The sequence below is a fragment of the Siniperca chuatsi genome, linkage group LG23 (assembly GCF_020085105.1).
Source record: "Siniperca chuatsi isolate FFG_IHB_CAS linkage group LG23, ASM2008510v1, whole genome shotgun sequence".
NCBI classification, from domain to species: Eukaryota; Metazoa; Chordata; class Actinopteri; order Centrarchiformes; family Sinipercidae; genus Siniperca; species Siniperca chuatsi.
In genome coordinates, this window is record NC_058064.1 from 1,121,263 (window position 1) to 1,140,197 (window position 18,935).

Genomic DNA, 18,935 nt, shown 5'->3' on the forward strand with positions numbered 1-18,935 from the left:
GTCAAACACTCCTTCATACGAGTGAGGACTGAGCCGAAGCCAGACGCTGCCTGTCTGCCGTTTCCACTGTGCCACCAGCGCTGGCTGTCTGTGACTGCAGTGTTTACTGTAAAGCACCACCTGATGTTCCTGGAAGAAGCTCTAAAAACACCTGAGAAAAATCAAGATCATCTGAGGAATTCAAAGTACAGCTCTGAGATCTGTACACACTACAGGGGTATCAATAAAAGGCTCACTCACCGGGTTTCCATCCAAATGAAGAGCAAATTTTAACCGAATTTCAAGAAAATCAGCAATGCAAAATGAACGTGCGTTTGCATCCACTGCCGATTATCAGGAGCCGATCCTCCAGCCGCTGCCGTTAAAGCGTCGCAGAAGAAGAGGACGCAGCGAGACGACGTCGCTAAAAGCTCAGACGATGGGAAACCATGATGGAAACATGACGTTTCTGTTGGTTTCATGTGTTCATGTGAGGAAGGCTCCAGCCTCCTCATCGCTCCGCACACAGCTGCCGCTATTTTTCGTCTCTTCAGTGAACGTTTAAGTCACGTGCTTCGTGATTCATTCGTTAAGTTTGTTTCTGTTGCACTTTGTCACATTTTGCTTTTATCGATGCACCAACTTTTCCACCTCAGCCGAGAGGAAAAGCTTTTTTGCGATGTTTTATTTAACTAACTAGTGGATTAATAAAACCGGCTCCGTACAGTTCGAACCACTGACGGCCGAAAACATTACAAAACGAAATAATGCAGTTCGACTAAGATCACAAGCATTTATAACATGGCCGTGAAAAATAGGTTTCTGATTGGCTGGCAGTTAGTCTGTGAAAATCACGAGACAACTCAAACTAAGTGTATTATTATATTCACCGTTTTAATGCAGAATATGGAACCCGGTTCGCTTGACCACATGTCCGAGATGCGAACTGAGACGGGTCTTTTTAGATACGGTAACGTTAGCTTGTCCAAACTCCGCTAACGTTAGCTTCATTTGGCTCAGCGAAGCAGCTAGTCACTCAAAGCGAAGTTCACCCACGTTCATCTTCTATCAGACGCAAGTGATTCGCTGCTCCAGGCGCTGGAGCATCTTACACATTCACACCTGACACGTTCAGCTACTCTGATCGCGTCTGTGATATGAGAATAATGACGTTTTTACATTGCAAACCCGTCAGAACAGAAATATTCAGCTGCCTGGAAGATTAATATCAGCTCCTTCTGGAGCTACTTTCAGATTCAACACAGATTTACTAAATCATACCTTAAGATTATATGGTTTGTTCCCTCAGATGAATATTATTGTCACATTTATTCCATTAAAAGTCATCTTCTGGAGCCCGACTGATTGTTGCCGTCCAGAAGAATAAAGGGAGGAAGTAAGCGAAGACATTAGTGTTCCCACTGCACAAATTATTAATCCAGTGGAACTAATGAAGTAAATCAAAGGTACACATTAAATTGAGGAAATATAATTGGTACAGTAAACGGAGCGCACACGTCAGTATAATAATGTTCAGTCTTCCCAGCCGACCAGGGGAATCGAACTGGCGACCTTTTAGTGACAAACATGCTACTTCAATCTGAACCTGAACTGCTCACTCTCCCCGACTCATCTGCCTCCTCGTGCCCTTCAACACCCTCATCATCATCATCATCATCGTCGTCGTCTCACTGGAACAGAAGCCTACTCTGACTCACTTCATCAGCAGTAAGCTTCCCGTCCGGAGGAGCCGCGGAGACTCACTCCTCCCAGTGTGCAAGCAGCGTTTCCCATCGCGTCGTCTTCATCTACGCAACCTGAAACTCTCAGGCCAGCGACTGCTGCGCGACATCAGGAAGCAAAGACACGACGTGGAGTCTGATAGTTGATGCTTTATTCAGTTAACAAAATACATTCATCGTCAGTTTATAGGTGTAAAGCACGGTGTGGTAAATATGAGATTTCATGAACAGTCAAAACATTTAGAGAAATAAGTCATGAGGAAAAAACATGCAGAAGTAATCCACAATATCTTGAGTTTATGATAATAAAGTTAAAGATCTATGATAAAAACATAATTTTTTTGTAATTGAGCTGATTGTTTATCAAACAAAACAGCTGTTAAACATAAAACACCTGCAAGTTTAAGCTTCTTTATTTAATTATGTATTTGTCCCTTTATCACATCGGTCCCCCCCCCAGGTGTATTTATATGCACAAGTTTGTTTCTTGCCGTATCTGTTTCAATAAAGTTTATTGAAAAACAAACAAACAAGTCATCTAACTTACCAACTCTAATCATGACGTTCATTTTGCTCTCAGGGAACCACGACTTTCTTGTCATACAGATTCCGACTTTAATCTGGAAATATCCCAAATAATCTGGAGAATTAGATAGAAATCACTGAAGTCTTCATGTTATTGTGACTCTTATGTAACAATGAAGCTTGGAACTGTCCTGCTGTGTGTCAGGGATTTATTTTTTCGTGGAAAACATTAGTCAGTGAACCCAAATTAAATTATTACTCCTAATTAAATGTCCGGCCGATGTCTGACGCTGTTAACATCAAAGACGAGGCTAAAGATAGAAACGGCACTAACGAGATAACGTGAAGAGGAATTATCATTAGAAATACATTCTGCTTTGCTTCCATGAGCTCAATGTGGTTTCCATTTGGAGGCTTTCTTCTTCTGTGAAGACACTGAGATGAAAACGGTGCAGTAAAATGTTTCCACATGCGTAAACAGTCGCGTTTACTGTGGAGCGAGTCAGATACAGACAGCACGTTAATGCAGATACAACTCTTCTAATGAATCTCGTTTTGAAGTCGCTGCATGATAAATTCATTAACGTCCAGATGCGCCGGATTAATTCGCGTCTGTGTGGATCCTCGCACCAAATAAACTCGCGGAGATTAAAGTGCCTTAAAGACACAAATCAGGACACGCTTGACTGTTTTATGAACACATGAATGTCACAATCAGACTCAAGGTGGCTGAGAGCAGAGGCCACACCTGAGCTGCAGACAAACCCACTGAAACCCCAGAGAGTCAGGGAGACCGACGACCACAAGCTTATACAGAACTGAAGTGAGACCAGGTGAGTGAGACCAGGTGAGTGAGACCAGGTGAGTGAGTGAGACCAGGTGAGTGAGACCAGGTGAGTGAGTGAGACCAGGTGAGTGAAACCAGGTGAGTGAGACCAGGCGAGTGAGACCAGGTGAGTGAGTGAGACCAGGTGAGATCAGGCGAGTGAGACCAGGTGAGTGAGACCAGGTGAGTGAGACCAGGTGAGATCAGGCGAGTGAGACCAGGTGAGTGAGACCAGGTGAGTGAGTGAAAGCAGGGAGTGAGACCAGGTGAGTGAGTGAGACCAGGTGAGTGAGACCAGGTGACTGAAACCAGGTGAGTGAGACCAGGGAGTGAGATCAGGTGAGTGAGTGAGACCAGGTGAGTGAGTGAGACCAGGTGAGTGAAACCAGGTGAGTGAGTGAGACCAGGGCATGAGACCAGGTGAGTGAAACCAGGTGAGTGAAACCAGGCGAGTGACACCAGGTGAGTGAGTGAGACCAGGTGAGTGAGTGAGACCAGGTGAGTGAAACCAGGTGAGTGAGACCAGGCGAGTGAGACCAGGTGAGTGAGTGAGACCAGGTGAGATCAGGCGAGTGAGACCAGGTGAGTGAGACCAGGTGAGTGAGACCAGGTGAGATCAGGCGAGTGAGACCAGGTGAGTGAGACCAGGTGAGTGAGTGAAAGCAGGGAGTGAGACCAGGTGAGTGAGTGAGACCAGGTGAGTGAGACCAGGTGACTGAAACCAGGTGAGTGAGACCAGGGAGTGAGATCAGGTGAGTGAGTGAGACCAGGTGAGTGAGTGAGACCAGGTGAGTGAAACCAGGTGAGTGAGACCAGGTGAGTGAGACCAGATGAGTGAAACCAGGTGAGTGAGTGAGACCAGGGCATGAGACCAGGTGAGTGAAACCAGGTGAGTGAAACCAGGCGAGTGACACCAGGTGAGTGAGTGAGACCAGGTGAGTGAGTGAGATCAGGCGAGTGAGACCAGCAGGTGAGTGAGTGAGACCAGGTGAGTGAGTGAGACCAGGTGAGTGAGTGAGACCACCAGGTGAGTGAGACCAGGTGAGTGAGTGAGACCAGGTGAGTGAGTGAGACCACCAGGTGAGTGAGACCAGGTGAGTGAGTGAGACCAGGTGAGTGAGTGAGACCACCAGGTGAGTGAGACCAGGTGAGTGAGACCAGGTGAGTGAGTGAGACCACCAGGTGAGTGAGACCAGGTGAGTGAGTGAGACCAGGTGAGTGCAATGAATCGCTGTAATTCAGACGTGCCTACACTGAGGACAAAGAGCAGCGACATGAAATGCAAGATGGGGATCCTGAACATCGTCGTGTTTCCATTCCGTTTCTTTCATCCGCAGCCTGTTTTGTTATGTCATAAACCAGAGCTTCTTCTTCCTGTAATCCCCGATGTGACGGTCGGTTAAATAAAGCTTCTAGAGTCTTTTGAAGGTGAAAAATTTGAACACAATCTCTCATTTTCATCTCCTTGACAATAAAAACATGTTTATCCATAGAAGTGGTCGTGAGTGAGTGTGTGGCATTGCAGAGCTGCCTATGTTCTTCTGTTTCTGGTGCCAGAATCCATTTTCCCCTCTGAGTCAGTGAGCATATATTACTGTCCTGATCCCCTCTGTCAGCCGCATATATTCCCCAATATGGTTTCACTTTGAAAGCATAATTTGATTCAGTTACATTTCATGCAGAATACAGTCGGGCCGTTTCTTTTCAAAATGAACAACACAAGAAAAGTACCACAGGTTCTTCATCCTGCAGAACGTCCCTTCATCATCCACCAACATTTAGACGACAAGAGATCCCTTTGATGATACGGTTACAGTAACAACGACCCCCGCTGCTGCCTGCAGTATGTGGGGTCTTTATGCTGCTCTGAATATGCAAATCAGAAGTGATCTTATAAGAAAGGAACCAGAAACTGAGACAGAAAAACAAATGCGTTCAGTCTGTTGGTGTTTCTGATATTAATACGTTCATTCATGGTGATGAAAGCCATCGGTTTATCAGAAAGTCAAAGTTATTTGCAGTGTGTAAAAACCAAATATCTCAACTTTAACTTGTGTGATTGCTGAGTCAAATAACGGAGGTTTTATAGGAAGGGAAGAAGTTACGTGTACTATTGGATGGCAAGAAAAACAAGAAGAAGAAGAAGAAGAAAGGAAGAGGGGAAGTAAGAGAAATAAGAAGACAAATGAAGGAAGGGAAGAATGGAAAAAAGAGGACATTTTAAGAAAATAAGATGTTCAGATCAATCAGAGCCGGAGTCTGGATGTGGTTAGCGTAGCTTAGCATAAAGACTGCAAGCAGGGGGAAACAGCTAGCCTGGCTCTGTTCAAAGGTAAGAAACCCCCCCCTACCAGCAGCTCTAAAGCTCCCTGATTAACACGTTACATCTCGTTTGTTTAATCCGAACACAAATAAAAAGAACTATTTCTTGACGAACAACAGTGTATTCATCCGCCCATGTGCGGTGTCTGTAGTGTGGGTTGCTAGATATGGTTTTTGAGCTCTGGTTTTGGTTTCTGCGGCCTCTGCTGTTGGAAAGAAAGCAAAAAAGGCATGTTTCCCAAAATGTGGCACAAAAGGGAGTTTACATTTTACAACTGAATCATGACACGAGATCTTTGTTTAAGTGGTGATTCCAGTAAAGATTCAATAGATTTAAATGTTTACCGTTAAAAAAATGAGTGATTCACATTACTTTTCCACCAGAAGCTGATTGCTGGCTTTGCAGAAATTAGATCTTCATGTTGTAAAATATTTATCTATAATCAAACAGTTGAATAAATGAAATATAAAAAAATCACAGTGTTTGTTGTTGGGTCAGACCCAACCTGAAGCTTGTGCACAGCGGTGTTGCAGACCCTTTAATTAAGTAACAATACCACAGTGTAAACATACTCTTACAAGTAAAAGTCCTGCATTTGACACTCTACTTGAATAAAAGTATATAAATATTACCAGTAAAATGGACTTAAAGTGTCAAAAGTAAAAGGACTCACTACGGTAAAATGGCCCCTTTCAGAGAGTCAAATCATGGAGCCTTCAAGCTCCCGAAAGACGAGGATTTTTAAGATAATTTGTACACACAAGTTATTATCGTGTGCAGCAAGATATAAATATTCAGCTGCTCTCCTGATAGTTTTGTTGCGGCGCAATAAATATAAGTACATGATGACATCACATGGAGCAGAACATCCCAGCAGAGCTCCAACCTGATTGGTCTAATCAGCAACATAACTGAAAACACCTGTGAGGGTCTGTGGGGTTTTAATCTGTAACAGTGCATCATATTTAATACGCTGAGCAGATGTTTTGTAAAATCAAAGTAACTACAGCTGTTAAATAAATGTGGCGAAGGAGAAGCATAAATGGAAAAGTACAATTTTGAGCTACTTCTACTACAGTACTCGAGTACTTTGCATCACTTTGTCAACTCATCTCCTCTCTGATTCTTTTCTCCTGCAGAGATGCAGATTCTGGAGCTTCTGCAATATTTACTGTGCATGTGTGATGATGTGCTGTTCTTCTTGTGGCTGGTTTACAGTATTTTCCATGTGCAAAGGTGTCCTCGGAGATTAAACTCGCCTACGAATCTGTAATTCCAGCCGCATTTCTTCCACTGCAGCGCAGCGCACGCCAGGCAAACTGCTGCAGAGCACGGCGCCGGCATCGGAGCTTTCCGGCTAAAAGTGAGGATGTAGGAAGGTGATCGTGAACAGCGAAACACAGATATACACTCATGAATCAGGCTGTGACGGCTGGTGTCAGCATGCGAGGTGAATCTGAGGCAGCACAAAGCAGCCAGTAAAATGTATAACTCTGCTGTAGTGGAGACGTCTGCCTGGCTTCACTTGAACTGGCTTCAGTTAGCTTCAAGTTCCAAGTTGACTTTCCGCCACGCGAAGCACAGCAGACTGCTCACGCTACTATAAATAGCTCTATAAAATACTGCTGCTAATAACAGAGTGCAGCAGACGTATGTTGATTTAAGTGTGTGTGTGTGTGTGTGTGTGTGTGTGTGGAGGCTGATGGAGCTCTGAGTTTCCATGTGTTGTGATTTGAACGCAGCATCGCGTTCAGTAATGGACCGACAGGATTTTAGGCCTGACATTTATTTGATTTTGCTTCTTTTTTTCACCTTCAAGTGCATAAAACTAGTAATTCAACTTAGTGATCGATTCCCTTTAATTCCTTAAATAGTTCCTAAGTTGGCCCCTCTCTTCTGTTGTGGAGGGCAGAAACGTTTTTTTCTTATTATTTGTTGATTGGAAACCAGCCGGATTATTCATCGTATGTTAACTATGTCAGTAATGTATTATGGAAAACTGACCTTGGATCTGCCACAAACGATCCCATCTGTGCTTCGAGCTCGTCTAAACCGCTTTGTGATTGTGTTCAACAGATTTCATTTGGTTTCATGTCAAACTGTTTAGTTTGGTTGAGTTTTATTTTGTTTATAGTTCAAAATGCTAAACCTGCAAGCTGTGAGGACGGATGTGTCCCGGTGTGTCCTGGTGTGTCCAGGTGTGTCCCGGTGTGTCCCAGTGTGTCCCAGTGTGTCCAGGTGTGTCCCGGTGTGTCCAGGTGTGTCCCAGTGTGTGTGGTGTCCCGGTGTGTCCTGGTGTGTCCCAGTGTGTCCAGGTGTATCCAGGTGTGTCCTGGTGTGTCCCAGTGTGTCCAGGTGTATCCAGGTGTGTCCCAGTGTGTCCAGGTGTGTCCCGGTGTGTCCCGGTGTGTCCCGGTGTGTCCCAGTGTGTCCTGTAGCCTGCACAAACCCTGGTGAGCTCATGGATGTGTTGTCATATACAATGCAAACTCTGGATTTGAATGTACGGTGGTTTGGCTTGAAGTCTTATTATTTGGTTCTGGGGTCTTCATCAGGGTCATCACATGACTCTTTGCAAGAACCTGATGACCACGATGAAGGCCACAAGCTGAAAGTCAGCAGTCAGACAGTAAGGTTGCTCTTTATACTACAACTGTTGAGACAATGTTCCTTCTCCATGCACCTCGAGAGAAGTTAAACCAGAAACGCACACTCTGCTAGAATGTCAGGTCGCTAGCACTTGTTAATGTCCAGAGGACGTGACGCTACGGCACCCTGGACACCAGGAATTACACTTTCATGCTTTCAGTTTTAATCGTATTAAAATATATTGAGATAAGTTGCTTCTGGAAGTTGCAGTGACATGAAGCCGCTGTGGGTGGCAGAAATATCTGAAAATGTCTCGACCTTTAAATGAGCCGTTTTTATTCCCAGCGCGGGCAGAGTAAGGCAATTTGTAGAAACTAGGTTTTGTCTCAAGTTTGACAAATGTTTTCTACAAATCAGTATGTTCCCCACATGTATTTATTCATAAATGGCTTATGAGTGTGGTGGGACTGAGCTCGCTAACTTGTCATTAGTGACATCTTTGTGCAGTGGAAAGTCGTGTTCCTGTAAACCTGCGCGGCCGCCTCATTAACGCGCTGAGCGTCCACATTACAGCCCGTTAGCTCGTCTCGCAGGCTGACCTCTTGTGATGTGGGGGGGGGCTGAACAAGCTGTGTAAAAATGGGGGTAAATCCCTCGGGGCCAGACGAGGCTGATTGGATAATGCTATAATAACACAGCAGACTGAGAGTCATGGCGGAGGAGCACCGCAGACTGATCTGAGCCCAGCCATCGCCGTGGTCTGGTCTCTCCACAGCTCCAAACACTCTCAGCTCGCCGCTCGCGGGGTTTTGGCTTTTCCCGTCGGAGGAGTGGCGCTCTGACGCAGGATTCCTCCCTCTCGGTGGAGCTCCCCCAGTTTGTCACAGAGCAGCAGAGAGAGTCTGAAATCAGCTCCAAACGTCAAACACATCCAAAGTTAGAAAGAGGTTTCTATTCTTGGAGCTGCTCAGTGTGTCAGAGTCCCGATGCAGAAGGTCGGATTTTATTTTCAGTCTTTCCAAACATTTAGAAGTTTGAAGTCATTTTCAGCCACGAAATCCAGAGTGAAATATCAGAAGAGCTACTGGACAGATCTCCATATTCATGATCCCCAGAGGATGAATCATATTCTTTACTCTAAAGATGGATGTAATATTGCTTTGTTGTATTCATGGTCATTCATATTTCTCTTGTAAATTGTATTTTGCAAAACCTAAAAGATAATGGCAACATTATTTTGAAGGCAAGATAGCCGACAATTTCATGAATAAAGCGCGGCGTAGTCCGCCACCATCAGGCCACATTATACATTTTTACATAGAAAATGTCAAAAATCTGATGAGCAGATGGACATTAAATGTTAGATGTTAATGTTTTGGATTTGGGGTATCGAGGCCTTTTCTGAGCTGATTTCACCACCACAGGATCTCGTTTCATGCCATCGATCATTTCACTAAAAGATTGATCTCTTTCCTGCTCTCCAGATGAAGAACCCTTTCAGTCTTAGTGACCTCATGATGTTTCCTCTAGCGCCACCCTCAGGACACACTTTACATTTATAGATCCACTACTGGTCTGACTCTAAGAACAGATAAATCACCACTATGTTGAGAGTGAAAGTTAATTAGTAATAGCTGCACTTTAAATGTTTTATCTGTAATGATCCGTCCAAATTCCAAAACGCAACAAGCCGTGTCTTGTATTCCAGCGGGGTTTTAAAAAAATTCATTGTCACTCTGATCGATTGATGTTCTGTCAGCAAGCTACGCTGGAGTAGTTTAGCCATGCTAGCAGCATGTCGGCCTGTCGGAGGATGAACCCTACTGACTGGTGACTGACTTTTCCTCTAGCGCCACCATCAGGTTGACATGTTAACGTGTCCGACACTTTGGTTTCTGACCGAACACCTGCAGAGCTGCTGACGCTCCCATCAGCCTCAGCTGCACTGTGTCTACTGCTAACTAGCTAATGTTGCTAACATGCTAAATTAAATGGTGAACATGGTGAACATTATACCTGCTAAACATCAGCGTGTTAGCATTGTCATTGTTAGCATGCTGATGTTAGCAGTGAGCTCAAAGCACCGCCGTGCTGCTGGCACGGCTGCAGACTCTTTTAGTCCCGACTGAATATTTTGAAACACAAACTGTTTACATGCATGTTTGCTGGCTAGCAGTCTTTTTCTTTTTTTGCTGTCTTTGTCTTGCAGCAAAAGTGACGAACCACAACTGGCCGGACTGCTAAGTTTATATTCCAGACATATTCAACAGCATAAATGACCTGAATGTGGGTTTCTGCACGTGCTTTTCATGTACAGTCACAGATGTGCAGCAGCAGTAGTTTTCCACAAGAAACGGCGTCCGAGAGGTTTGTTACTTTATCACGAGGGGAAACCAGTGCTTCACACCTTTCATGGTGTGTTTCATGTCATTAACATTATCGCAGTTATGATGAAGTGGACACATAATTCAAACGAAAACATAAAAGTATAAATACTTTGCTTTCTTGTATGTTTGAATGTAAATGAGAACCATCAGGATCTAATAGTCACATTTAGAGTCTGAATGTGTCAGGGCGGTACGAAGAAGCCCACAGCATTTGTAAAAAGCTCTCAGTGACAAGTGACAAGGCCGACTTTGTGAGAATGAGCTCATGCTTGTTCAGCGCCCAGACAAACAGCCCCCCGCTACGACTCATTTACTCGACCACAAGTAACTCTTCAGATGATTGTAGACGTAATGATCGATGAAAGGTCATAAATAGGCTGCGAGACGCCTGTTTCTGCAGCCGAGCTGAGTACTCACATTTGCGACTGACTGTGGCAGCTCACGGTGCGCTGCAGCCCGTTGTGTATTGTTAGGCTGAACGCTCAGCATGCAGGTGTGTTAAATAATGACTGCAGGTCTCTGGAGATATCACATGTGGATGGAAACAACTTACAACATACTCTGGTACGTGTTCGCTGTGCTTGTGTACTTGTCACAGTGATGATGAGGAAGTTTTTATGTCCAGCTGGCATGAGATTACAAGACACGCAAAACATATAGAAACCAGAACAACACAGACATTTTTAAATGATACTTTAAGGAGTCCAAAAATTTGAGTCTGCAGCCCTGCTAGCAGCTCTGTGAGGCTGTACTTGAGCTAAATGCTAACATCAGCATGCTAACATGCTCACAACGACAAAAGGTGCCCCCCTGCCTTCTTGGTGGAGGTTGTTGAACACTTGCAGACACTACTCAGGGCTGAAAAAAGATACTACCAACTACATTATGTGGGCTAAGAAGAGACTCAGGGTGGGGGCACGTTTCATGTAGGAGCTATCTGTAGAAAGAAAATAGTCCCTCCATGAAACTGCTCACAACAAACCGGAGGATTATCTTCAGTAACCGGGTCCTGATTTCTGGAAACAGACGTCGCTGTTGAGTTTTTCAGGTGTATTTTTTGGCGCTTTGAGCTCCACAAGCCGAGCGCCATGTAGTCCCGTTACATTCAGACGTCTCTACGGCCGATATCTCCAAAACTCTGCAGCTCGCACCGAAACTATCCAGACGGATAAACAGCTCTGCAGGTGAGAGGAGACACATGTTTTAGATTTTGGGGTGAACTGCCCCTGTAATGTTGCAGCTGGTAAAGGTGGAGCTCATTTTAATTTATTTGCTTTTATTTTATATAGGCCTATGTTACTTTATGCTGGGTAGCTTGTGAATTTCCCCCTGGGGATCAAAGTTTTACTGATATAATAATATCATCATTTATTTGTTGATTATATTTTGTTTTCTTAATCTGAATCTGCAAAGTAACGTTTCTACATGTAGAGGAGTAAACACGAATCCTCACAGATGTTGCTTTATAAAGTGTTAATATGCAGGCCGAGATCCCACGAGCTGCAACGCACCGAGCTGCAGCAGAGACCAGCAAGGCCAGTCGGCAGCTGAGCCGCCATCTTGGCTCCTTATGTAGTCGACTGGGATCAGAAAGGAGCCGATCACCTGCGGGGACCGGTAGCCGGAGGACCGATCACCTCTGCGGGCTGGCACGCACCTGTCACACATCCTGCCGTAATGCTGTCGCTGATGAGAGACGCATTGACACACAGAAACAGTCGTTTTGAAACTCCAGCAGAAACACGAGCAGACATCTGTAGGATTTATGAGCAGAGTTTCACACGGTGGAAATGAAACGCTCTCATGATCACTGTCAGCACACAGGCCTGTATTATTTATTGACCTGTAGGGTTTCATTATCCCATCGGCGTGGATACGACAGGCTGAGCCAGTTTGAGTGGTTTGCAGTTTTAATGCAGAAATAATTGAAAACATTTCTGGGCGATTGTTAATGAATATAAATCTGCCCGACGCCCTCTGGTCTGTTTGGCACGGCGGCGTGTGACGGCGTGTGAAACGGAGGGAAACACGTGTTGTTAGTGTTACATCCCAGCGGCAGCGACAATGTGACGGAACGACAGCGAGAATTTACAAAAGCTAAAAGAACATTATGAGTGTAATGACACGTGAGGTACACTACATTGTACATTTTCACAAAATGATATCTGTCAAAACAGCTGACTGTTTGCTGACTGCTGCACTTAACTCACGATTTTGAGGTGCTTGTACTTTACTTGAGTATTTCCATTTTATACAACTACTACTTATACTTTGTACTTCTACTCCACCACATCTCAGAGGGAAATATCACTACATTTATTTGATAACTTTATTACTTTACTCATTCAGATTATTAATACAAAGCATAATCAACTAATACATGATGACGTATTATTATAGGTTAAGCTCCAGAATATAAAGCTAAAGTGAGCTCAATAATTATAATCCAGTAATATATATCATTCTGCATAATGAGTACTTTTACTTTTGGTACTTTAAGTACATTTTGATGCTGATACTTTTGTACTTTAACTTAAGTAGCATTTTGAATGCAGGACTGTTTCTTGTAGCAGAGTATTTCTACACTGTGGTTTACTGCTGTTACTGCAGTAGCAGATCTGAGTGCTTCCTCCAGCTCCGGCTGACTGCATGATGAAGAAGAGCTGCAGATTGCAGCGAAATTAAAAAGAGTTGAAGAAAACTTCAGGATGAGACTCACCAACGTAACGCTTTGTTACGTCGTGTTATGTCCGCACCTGAGGACACCTGAGGACGACAGAAGAAGTGCTGGAGGTACAGCAGCTGGAAAGAAGTGTGATAAAACAGCGGACGTGTTGATGCAGCTGCGACACACAGCAGAGACTCAACGCTGATGGTGTGAAAACACAAAACACAGCTGTTTGTTGTTGTTGTCCATCCCCGCGTCCCTGTGACATCATCACATCGCGTCCCTGTGACATCATCACATCGCGTCCCTGTGCCGACTGTTTGTAGGCAGCGAGTGCGTGCGTCTGGCAGAGGTGGAGGAAGTGCTCAAGTAAAGAAATGTAATGTAAAAATACTCCAGTCCAGCATCCAAAATCCCCTTAAATAAAAGAACAGAAGCTTTAGCAGCTACATGTGCTGAAAGTATCAAAAGCAAAACTATTGTGACTGACGTTAATACTGATGCAACAGTTGTTTAAATGAAAGCATGTGAGAAGTTTAGAGGGGAACCGTCTCCGCCTACACGCTGAACCACTGATTTAATCTTTAACAATTTATTTATCATGTTTTTTTTGTGAAATCTAAATCTGAAGAGTAACTAGTGACTGTAGTTATCAGATAAAAGTAGTGGAGTAGAAGTATAAAGTCGCATCAAATGGAAGTACAAGTACGTCAGAACTGTACCTCAGTACAGCACTGCAGTGAACTTGCTTTGCAGCGCTGGTTTCTTATTGGTCGTTCTGTCTGGACGCTTCGGCTTCACCTTTCAGCCGTTTGACCTGAAGCTCCAGCGGCAGCGGTTGCAGCTGTTGGTTCGGCACATTTCTGCTCTCGCTCTCGACCCTCCTCACGGTAGCCGGCGTTCGGCCCCCGGGGCCCCGGCCTGAGCGAGGCCCTCCTGTTCTCTCCTGGGTGCCTGGTGTCAGCCAGCTGGAGGCCCACGCAGGCCAGACGCTCTGTTTCTGCTCCCAGCAGCCCCCACTGCTCCCTAAACCTCAGGCATCGCCACAAATGGCCGCGGCGGCTGCCAACAAACACAGAGCAGAAAACTGGGAGTCTGACTCTCAGTTTGGCCGCTGCTCGCTGTAAACACAGCCGGCTGTAACGCCGGCGGGGGCGGCACGCCGCTTGACGAAGGCGGGATTCCACATGCTGCTAAATAAATCTGCCTTTTCTGTTGTTGAGGCAGCGGTGATGTCATCGAGCTGTCTGTGGAGCGGCCACGGTGTCAGACCGTGGGCTCGGACGCTCCGATTGGCTGCTGATGGCGTGGGCGGGTTGGTGGAGGCCGCCGTGTCATCACTGTGGGACGAAGCCCAGGGCAGCATGGGAAGTCTTCATCACATAGGTCATCCAGCTCTTCTTCTTCTGTCTCATTTAGACGTTTGTGTTAAACTGTGTTTTTCAGTCTTGATCAGATCTTTCTGAATGTCCCAGATGCTTCTTACAGTGACGCCGATCACGGCGTGCGGGGCCTTCACGGGTGAATCTGCACATGTGACAGGCGGGCTATTAAAAGCAGCAGTGGGCGTCGTGTTGTGGATAATGTCTGTGGTGTCGGTCTAAACCCGGAGAGCTTCACTTGTTATGATACCAAAGTAGAAAGGAATACAGTTCTGGCTCACGTCAGAGGCCTCAGAGTAAGCCGGGGCTTACCAACACTGCCAGAGCGTCTGCCAGCACAGCTCTGTGGTCTCAGTGCAAACGCTCAGCCTGATCACAGACCAGCCGGCTCTGAAACGCAGTTTGTATCGCTCATTCGGCCCAGTGAGACGCCCTGTTCATAGATACAGTCACACTGACTCACTGGCAGCTCAGTCGCTACAAACTCATGTTGTTTCTCCAACTTTGTTCAAACACACAGAACTTTGTTTTAAATAGTTGGAGATGCAGAGCCTAAAGTCCCCAGAAATGTGTAGAAAATACTGCAGAGGACATTTAGAACAACTTGTCTGGCCATGAGCTCATTAAGTCACGGTCCACATGTACCTCATGTTCATGTCACTGGACTGTGGGAGGAACGCGAGGACAAGACGTGAGAGACTTCAGACTGCGGCAACAACGATGCTGATGAATGTGTAGTGACGTGAAGTATCTGAGAGCAGGAACACAACACACAAACATTTTGATTGGTTGGTTTGTAGCAGCAGTCACATTGTCAAACTGCCTTTGGGTGCCAAAGATCCAAATCAGCCGTCGGTGGACGAGTTTCAGTGAGATCTAGGACCAGCTTTCATGTCCGACAGCCCAGAGTCCCGCCGTGTGACGGCCCTCACCACCGGCCCCTCACCACCGGCCCCTCACCACCGGCCCTCACCACCGGCCCCTCACCACCGGCCCCTCACCACCGGCCCTCACCACCGGCCCCTCACCACCGGCCCCTCATCACCGGCTCCTCACCACCGGCCCTCACCACCGCCCCTCACCACCGCCCCTCACCACCGGCCCTCACCACCGCCCCTCATCACCGGCTCCTCACCACCGGCCCTCACCACCGCCCCTCACCACCGCCCTCACCACGGCCCTCACCACCGCCCCTCATCACCGGCTCCTCACCACCGGCCCTCACCACCGCCCCTCACCACCCCTCACCACGGCCCCTCACCACCGCCCCTCACCACCGCTCACCACCGGCCCCTCACCACCGGCCCCTCACCACCGCCCCTCACCACCGGCCCTCACCACTGGCCCCTCACCACCGGCCCTCACCACCGGCTCCTCACCACCGGCCCCTCACCACCGGCTCCTCACCACCGGCCCTCACCACCGGCCCCTCACCACCGGCTCCTCACCACCGGCCCTCACCACCGGCCCCTCACCACCGGCCCTCACCACTGGCCCCTCACCACCGGCCCCTCACCACCGGCCCTCACCACCGGCTCCTCACCACCGGCCCTCACCACCGGCCCCTCACCACCGGCTCCTCACCACCGGCCCTCACCACTGGCCCCTCACCACCGGCCCTCACCACTGGCCCCTCACCACCGGCCCTCACCACTGGCCCCTCACCACCGGCCCCTCACCACCGGCTCACTCTGCTACCACTGGAAGTTTCTTCTCAGACAGAAAAACAATAAAAAAGCAGATGAAAGCACAGCCTTCAGGGTTTTGTTGCAACGACCCTCTTTGGTCTGGTATGACCGGTAGCTTGTGGAAGCTAACATTAGCCAACTTTAGTTAGATGTTTCTGTGTAACATTACTGAGGCGCTTCACGGACTTCTTGTGCCAGCGTTACACTGTGTCTCAGCATTTACTCCTATATCCTGTATTTACACTGTTCAGCAAATGTTAAAAAAGCGTTCTTTAAAGCTCAAGGAAATAAAAAGCATTGCAACAAGACAAAGTAAAAAAAGGTTTATTCAGGATACTGAAACATGACGTGTAAATAAGCCCAATAAGAAGAACAGGACAGTAAAATTGCTTTGCAGAAAAGAAAAAACATCCAGAATTCATAGAACCTCATTTCAAGCCAGGCCAGTGTTTCTCTGCTAACATACGGAGGTGTTTTTGTGGATAAAACCAAGTGTAACTTCTGTTTTGTCATGAGCGAGCGAGCTTCTTGTCCATCTTTGCTACTAGCAGAGGGATCAAGACCAAGTCCACATGACCAACAAAGCCGACACGCTGCAGCAGGTTCAACATCTGGTGGAAAAACTGAAAGCAGAGGAGTGGAGGCTGTCAGAGCAGCACATTAACGAACATGGTGTCACAGTCACATGCCACACGTGTTCAGCTGTCCATATACTTGTGGCCATGTTGTGTAGGAAGAGAATAGGACAGAAGGAGGGAAGGCAGATGAGAAGGAGACGAGTGTATCAACTATGTGAAGTGTCCCTGAATGATGGATTACTAACAGACCTTTCAGGCTTTGGCAGTAAATCTTTATTATCCCTGAAGGCAGTTTGTGGTGGAAACTGTGTTAGTTTGTCATTAAAGTCTAATAGTTTGTTCTCGTTGAGAGAACACAATGTTACATCTGGATATTTACCCACTTTTACCATCGATTAGTGCAGAAAATGCCATCAGCTTGTTTTCATAACCCAGCCCTGATTCATAATCTCAGTTGTTTATGTTCTGCTGCTTTATTACTTGTTTTACTTTTTTGGGCAATAAGTCAAAACTCTCAGACTGGCCACCAACATGTCCAACACGCTTGTCTGCAGGCAGAACTGCTGCACTGAGCACGTGCAGACCGGATCGTCTGTGCCGCAGTGGGAGCAGGGCCCCTCAGGGCCTCGCACCTTTCACACCTTCCACCTGAGACGATCCCAGACTGTCCTCCAAGAAAAACAACAGCGTCAGTCATTAAAAATGACGTCTACTCACCCGACAGGGGAACTCCAGTGGCTGTTATAGAGCCACAAAGCCGTGTGAGGAGGAGGTCCTGAACCAAGTGGTTCTTTTATCTTTATTTCATTTTTTTCTCCACGTATCTCCAACTGTGTCCTCGGACAGAAGAAAGGAGAATTTCAGAGGCGGGACGACTGCATACCGTCATGGCTCCCAGATGCACGATTCAGAAACCGACAGGATAAGTAAAAGAAAAAAAAGACGAAACTCACAAACCAGGCAGGCAGATGAAAACAGGCAAACTGGGGGGCAAAGGTCACCATGGGCAGGCAGAACAGAAGGCTGGAAAGCTGGGCCGGTATATATACTGCAGGACTGAAGGGGAGAGTGGAAACAGGTGTGGGGGGGCAGAGGTCAGGTGATGGGGAATGGCGGGAAAAGGGGTTCCTGCAGTTCAGGATCTGGAATAACGGGAGCGTTAGTGTGTGGCAGGGAGTTTGCTGGCGTTCTGACACGTGAAAAGTCCGTTCGTCTAACCGACGCAGTTAGACGAAGATGTTTCCGCGCGAGTTGACAATGTGGGAAATAACAGCAAAGAGTTTTAGAGTTTCAAAGATCAGTCAGAGGCTCAGCTGGACGCAAACGCAGAAACACTCCCATAGTCGAGCCCGGCGCGTCCGCCGCTAGCTCACAGGTAACGTCTGTGCCGTCGGCACGCTGGCTGCGTGGGGGGAGGAAACTCAAACGGTCCAGCAGTCAGATCTGCACAAATGACACGAGGTGAGATTCGCTTCACTTTCTGTCTGACATGCAACAAAGGTCCCAAACAGGACTCGAACTGTGGACATTACGGTTCATGGTTGGTCTTAACCTCTAAGACACGGCAGTGGCCACGATGTCCTCAAGCCTCACTCCAAACTACAAATCTTACTGGCTCAGCTGAAATTAAAGAGCACCACACATGAACTCGGTTGGTTAAGATTTCGGAAAGATGACGTTCCTACAGAAGAGAACTTGGGACATTGTTGATACTTCACTTTGCTGCCTAACATGATCATATTACATTTCTGCACATAATTATCTTCCCCTAAAAATGCACGAGGTTCAGTTTGTGCAAAAATAGTGTTTTGTCTGCTGCTTTGCATCCCATCATATATAACATCAAGGAAACTGTAAAAAAGGTGCTGTTCTCGGATGAAACAGTGCACATCAGCATATATTTCAGAACCAGCAGAACCGCCCGAACTGTGACTCCTGAAGCAGAAGAGTCACATGTGAAGTTAATTAGTTGCAGATTTGGTTGTAAAAGACAAACTGTGCTGATTCCCTTTTAAAAGGTTTATCATAATAAGTGAGCAGTCAGGACTCTGATCCTGTGAGTTCAACACCAAGTTTCAGTTTAAATTCCTCACAGAGAAGTTTGTCAAACTGCCCGCGAGAGTTTCAGCAGCATCTGGACCCCCCAGACCTCAGCGAAGGAGGGGCTGCTGGGAAATCTGCCAGCTGGAGGCCAAAGCAGCATCTCAGGAGGTCTGAGAGACAACAGCTCCCAGCCAGAGGACTCAGG

General features: G+C 46.6%; 1 protein-coding gene across 1 annotated transcript; it reads left to right on the plus strand.

The window, feature by feature from the left end:
* The first annotated feature begins 15,312 nt into the window (after positions 1-15,312).
* Positions 15,313-16,224, plus strand: LOC122871601 (extensin-like). The gene has a single exon (XM_044186918.1). The coding sequence runs from the start codon at positions 15,313-15,315 to the stop codon at positions 16,222-16,224; it is 912 nt and encodes a 303-aa protein (XP_044042853.1).
* The last annotated feature ends 2,711 nt before the right edge of the window (positions 16,225-18,935 follow it).

Excerpts from the sequence above, each read along its gene's own strand:
- LOC122871601 (XM_044186918.1), top strand. The coding sequence starts at position 15,313 with ATGTCCGACAGCCCAGAGTCCCGCCGTGTGACGGCCCTCACCACCGGC.